Source organism: Montipora capricornis, chromosome 9 (genome assembly GCF_036669925.1).
Source record: "Montipora capricornis isolate CH-2021 chromosome 9, ASM3666992v2, whole genome shotgun sequence".
Classification (NCBI taxonomy): domain Eukaryota; kingdom Metazoa; phylum Cnidaria; class Anthozoa; order Scleractinia; family Acroporidae; genus Montipora; species Montipora capricornis.
Window position 1 is genome coordinate 17717529 of NC_090891.1, and position 6064 is coordinate 17723592.

At 39.7% G+C, this 6064-nt stretch overlaps 1 protein-coding gene across 1 annotated transcript in view; it reads right to left on the reverse strand.

The window, feature by feature from the left end:
* Nucleotides 1–3127: 3127 nt before the first annotated feature.
* The window catches only part of LOC138017385 (uncharacterized), an 8371-nt gene continuing 5434 nt past the window's right edge, over nucleotides 3128–6064 (reverse strand). The window contains exons 5-6 of the mRNA XM_068864483.1: nucleotides 4875–5153; nucleotides 3128–3813 (exon numbers count right to left, since the gene is read on the reverse strand). Coding sequence (XP_068720584.1) covers nucleotides 3504–3813; nucleotides 4875–5153 — 589 coding nt within the window. The 3' untranslated portion in view covers nucleotides 3128–3503. The remainder of the gene's footprint in view (nucleotides 3814–4874; nucleotides 5154–6064) is intronic.

Here is a 6064-nt window from a genome sequence, read left to right on the forward strand (position 1 = left end):
TAATAGTCTTTGTTTGTCCTCCAAAATGTTGCATAAGCATTGTTTCCAGTCCAGTTTTTCTTGGGACTTACAATGGAACAAGGAAAAAATAAAAACAATGCTTATGCAAAATTTTGTAGGGTAAACAAAGAATATTATGGTATTTTTGAAAGTGACCTATTGTGAGGGTCTGGTTGGGGTTAACTGACAACTGACAAATAGCCGAAAATTTAACCGACAGCTGAGATTTATAGTCGGCTTTATTGAGAACTGACAAAAAATTTTTGTCTTTGATAATCGTTTGAATTTCCGATTTTTTATAGTCTTCATAGGCCACTTTAAAAAAAATATCGTAACACTCTTTGTTTGTACTCCAAAATGTTGCATAAGCATTGTTTCCAGTCCAGTTTTTCTTGGGACTTACAATGGAACAAGGAAAAGATAAAAACACTGCTTATGCAAAATTTTGTAAGGTAAACAAAGAATATTATGGTATTTTTGAAAGTGACCTATTGTGAGGGTCTGGTTGGGGTTAACTGACAACTGACAAATAGCTGAAAATTTAAGATTTATAGTCGGTTTTATTGAGAACTGACAAAAAATCTCGTTTCTTTGATAATCGTTTGAATTTCCGATTTTTGATAGCCTTTTTCGGTTAAAAGATATTATAACGTAGACTTTTTTTCGTTCGGCGTTCATGCTAGACCGCAACCGTCACGCTGAGTTTTCCAATACGTCTGTTAAAAATTACTCATTAACAACTTGACTCCAAAACATCTCTTACATGAAGGCCACGCGAATAGGAAAACGAAATGTCTGCTTGTGGCGTTATTAAAAGCTATCGTTGGCTTTAATCGTCTTGATTGCGATGCAGCATTCGAGCGTCATTGAACATGCATGGCCATAAATATGCGTCTCTCATGTTATCTATCTGAACGGGACGAACTGTGTAACACGCATAATCCGTCTGAGACAAACTTGGGCAAACAATTATTTCTGCGTCTGTTAAATTCGTCTAGTATGAAGAAGGGTACAAGAAGCATTAAGCGTCTGGACGAACTACCTTATTTACTCGAATAAGCGCCGAGGCGCTTATTGAATTTTTCGCGCTTCAAGTGCGGCGCTTATTCGAGGGCGGCGCTTATTTAAGGGTGGAGCTTTTTTAAAAATTGGACGCCACACAGAAATATTTCTGTACGGAGAGTAACAGAAACGTCATTTGATGGTCACCATTTGAGTCTTACGGCATTTTACTTAATGGACGAGCAGTGAAATACAATCACTTCGAGCTGAAGAACATCGAGTTTGACGCAAAGAAATTCCCTATACTCTGTTAGAGTTACCTTTTAGTGTTTTTTTTTAATAGGACGAAATTCCTCGAATAAGCGCTGCATTGGGACTGCAGCGCTTGTTTAGAGGTGGCACTTATTTCCTTTTTTTTGTCCCAAATGTGGCGAATATTCGAGGGCGGCGCTGCTAATTTCCGTTTCGTAAACGGTCGTTGGCATTCTTGACGGTTGATGCCGTTCTAAGTAACCAAGCCTTTTTATTCGGTTATCTTTCAATGAAGTGTTAGAGTGAGCTTCATTTAAATACTTTAAAATCGCAACGTTTGCAGTTGTTAACTCGGTAGTATAGTGGCTAAGTGCGATTGCTCATCAGCCAGTGAACTGAGTGCGATATCATTCACTCAACTTTTAATTTTTTTTCCAAATTTTTTTCTAAAAAATGACATACTCTGCTAATCTAATTCTAGATTACGTATTTTTTTCCTCATTTGCAATGGACAAACTTACCAGTGAAAATTGTTTTAATTTAAGTGTCGTCTAAATGGCAACGACCGTTAACGAAACGGAAATTTGCGGCGGCGCTTATTCGAGTAAATACGGTGTCCACTTAAGTACACCTTCGAATACGCAATAAACTGAATAGTTCGTTTTCTCCGGGTACTCCGATGGGACCCTGTGATTGAGGCTGGGACCCTTTCCCCAGCAGTTTACCTTGAGTAATCCTTAGAGAGGCTGAAGATGAGTTGGCACTTCATCACGTGACAACACGCTCTTTGACGCAACCAACGTTCGTAGAAGACTCGTCGATTTCTTAGTGAGTGTTGGTGATGAGCGACCTACACAAGTGGATGAGTACCAGACTGACTCGAAAGACGACAACCTCGAACTTAAGGACCATGGCATAGCACCTCCATTTCCAAATCCCGAAGTCCAGCACGAGCTCGTTTTCGAAAGTATTTGTAAGGTATATTGCTTGAGGTCCTAAAAGATACTATGACTGATGTCATCAATGGGCAAATTGAAAATTAGGTATTAATTTAGCAGTTCTTTGTGATAAATTGAGATGCTTGGGATGGTGATGAAGAAATAGAAAATAGAAAATAAGGATTTTGTATTTAATATATTTTAATTTATTTATTTATTTACTTATGGTTCAAAGAGGAATGATTTTTGATCAGGTCCTCAGTTAATTATTAGCAGCCAGTTAACTAGACTTGCCACAAGTCGACCTCACGATTACCCCAGAAGAAAATGTTTCGGCGAGCGAATCGTGATTTTTCGTACGCGAAGTGAATGAGCGAGCGACGAAGTCGCGAGAGGTCGACTTGTCTCGCTTGCAAAGTTTTCATTTGCGTCTCGCGCCAAAAAGGAGATGACGTCATTCGCAAGCCCTGAACTTTAGTAGCATGTTTGAAAATCACGCTTCACTGCGTGTGGCAAATTTTGATTGACAACTCTATCCCCTGGGGTCCACGAGGACTACTCTGATTGGCCTAGCTCAGCGACCCGTTTTTGGGTCGCTAAATTGGCGCCAATCAAGTATGAAAAGTCCTTCGTTCCGTGCGTATCTAGACGAAGGACTTTTCGAAAGTCTACCAGTTAACCTGACAACTGACAAATGGCCCAAAAGTTAAGTGACAAATGGAAGAGATTTTAGCTGACTAATGACATTTGCACCCTCCCTTCACCCTCCCCCCCCCCCCCGCCCCCCCTCCCTTTCCCCCATCCAGACCCTCTATTGTGTTTGTGGACTATACGTCGTTTTTACAGAACGAGTTTTTTTTAGTTTGATTTTCCCGCGAAACCAGAACTTTTTAGCTAATCAAGTCTTTCATGAGAATTTATTACCGATGGGTTGAGAATGGTCACTTATGCAAAGTGAAACCAAACTTTTTTTTTGTTTGGACATTTTAGCAAACTTAAGGTACTCTTACTAACAAACTTTTTCGTGTGACCGATTTTTTTTTTTTCGTAAATTGCCATGATAAATTTCAACCCAGTTAATCACCAAACTGTGTGCTCTATTATCAATATCGATATCGTTATCATTGTCATTGAATTCAACTTTTATATTCGAAGTGTCCGTTTATGTGGGTAAGCTACATGCAAGGCTCAATACTGTTCAACAAATTCCTCGTAAGTTCTCACGCAAAATATCCTTTTGACCATAGCTAGAAATCCGTCGTGGTCATGCATATTTTGAGTCAAAAACTCCATAAGTCCAGAGCAAAAGAATTATACAAAATTGTGAAGTGGATGAGTAAGAAAAATTACACTTTTTATCTCATTCACATTTTCAGAAGGAGAAAACTGCAACTCCCTGTTGAAGACCATCAAGTCACTGAAATATGCATGCGCCACGGTGCCGCTGTCCCTCTTCAAACCAATATCGTAAACTGAGTGGCCAGAATCCATGAAATCAACATTTTTATCCTGTGCCACCGTGATTTCCTGTTTCTTCTCTCCGTTGATGAACAATCTCGCTCTTCTATATGCTCGATTCCATGTGATAGCAATGTGACTCCATCGATTGGTAGGGACCACACTGTCAATAAACAATTTTGAGATCAACAAACGAATATCTGTTAATTCTTTGTATTAGGGATTAAATTAAGGACCCTTTCAATACAACGAAAGACTTCGGGAACTCCTCCGGGAAAAGGATAGAATGGAACGTAAATATTTTCTGGAATCAAGTATCGGAATTTCGGGTCTACCTTACGATGTTGACCTTAGGTTCCCCAATCGACGAACAAGTTGCCATTTCCGTTGTTCTAGTATTCGAGACCGGTTTCCACTTTCTTTATTTTTTATAGTTTAATTAGTGAGGAACTCGCAAAGGTGATCGCGTTGGATTGAAAAAAAAAATTCTATTCCACAGGATTTTGAAAGAATGGAAGTCGCTTCAAGTATTTCATCAATAGAACTTAAGCGGCTGGGAATAATATGGACCGGCGTGAGGGTTAATTGGTTGTGCCCTCTTCGCTGATCTTTAAAATCAGTAAATATTTTTAGTACTTGTTGATAACTTCCCAAAGGGGCTTTTCAGGGCCAATGAATCGAAATAAATTAAACAACAGATCTACATCCAGGCTGGCTTCAGTTGTTCAAACGATGGATAGCGCTGTCCAACGGATAAATCACTATCCGGTGGATAGGTAATGGCGAAACCGATTACGGTATCCAATGGATAGTGATTTATCCGGTGAATAGCGCTATCCATCTTTTGAACAACTGTGGCCAGAACAACAACTTCTAAAGAATCTCAACTGGCTGCAGGTAAACCAGTTAGCTATTTACAAGTACAGCCGGGAAGTTGAATCAGGATCAAATTCAGCCAACGGTCAGGACGGGTCTTGAATCCGGGATCTCCGGATCTCAAGACAAGCGTCCAAACCACTAAATCGCACTGCCTCCACAAGGATGGAGAGGTTAGTTGAAACAGGAGACTGGAGAACGAGTAGGAAATGCAACACAGAATGAATTGATGTATTTTAAGTAATCACGTCTTTAGTCAATTCCGTTGTTCCTAAAGTTCAACATTTTCCCTTGCTTTTTGTGTTTTATCTCTATCGATAGGCATAAAAGAAATTTGAAACGACTTACTTTCCACCTGTAGATGGAGTTAAAAGATCTCTCCCGTTACCGTCTCTAACTTGCAGGCGGAAAGGGCCATTTGCAACAAAGAGTCGGAAGGAAAAAGGAGCTGACCAGTCACCATAAACCGGTTGATTTGAACGGGTCAGCAATTTGATCCACACGGCAATGGTCAAGTTTTTCGAGCGGATTGGAAAAGCGGGGGTTTCGGCAAAGGTTCCAGGGCTGCCGTTCAAGAACAGAACTGTTTGGCCATCTTGCTGAATGAACATTGCAGCTCCACGTAAACTACCGAGAAAATGAAAAGTTTACTTAGTGTCACAGAAATAACGCAAACCAATTACAAGGTCTCCTGAATTTTACCTGATTAAGGAAATGTCTTGTGCTAATGGACTACCATCCAAGGTTCATCAAGATGTCAAGCATAAATGAGATGACAAGTAATCCAGGGTGTTATTCAAATTGCACGATTGGGTATTCCAGAAGAATTAGAGAGTGATAATTGTTGACAATTCATTCAGCCATATTTGAGGGGTTCAAAGCAAAGCACATGCAGGTTCAAGGACTCAGCGCAACCAGGTAAAAGAGGAATGCGAATTTTCTAAAAGGGTTCTGAAACAGGAAAAGCCATATCTAGCGTTTATTTTCTACAGTGCATTCTCATTCCTGGTTACAGAGTTCCTCATAGAGAAGAAATTTAAGATTATTACTTTTCTTAACCTTCGAAAGAACAATTGAGAGTCATATTCTCTTCTATTATGGCACAAGTCAAACTTTAAAGTTTTTGTTATAAGTCTTTATTGTACAATGCAACATCTGATTGAGGCCCTATTCAAGCGTCACACTTCTGCCGTGTCGAAGTCAATTGACTTGAGTTCGATACGGAAGAAGTGCGACATCTGAATCACCTATCGAATTTCTGCCTCAAGTTCCACAGGCTGACGGTATCAAACTTGCAGCAGAAATGCGGTACCAATTCAAACGTCGAATTTCTGCCATGTCGATTCAAATGTATTCATTGTTATAATGTATGAGCATTAAGTTTTTTTATTGACTGCCCATACCTTTAGCAGCATTCTACAACGTCTTATTTGACTTGATTTACGCTAATTGCGGGAAAGAAAACTATAGTTTAGTCAAGTGGGAGGCTCAACTGCCACCGTGAACCTGTCAAAATCCGAAAATGAAATCTTATTGGC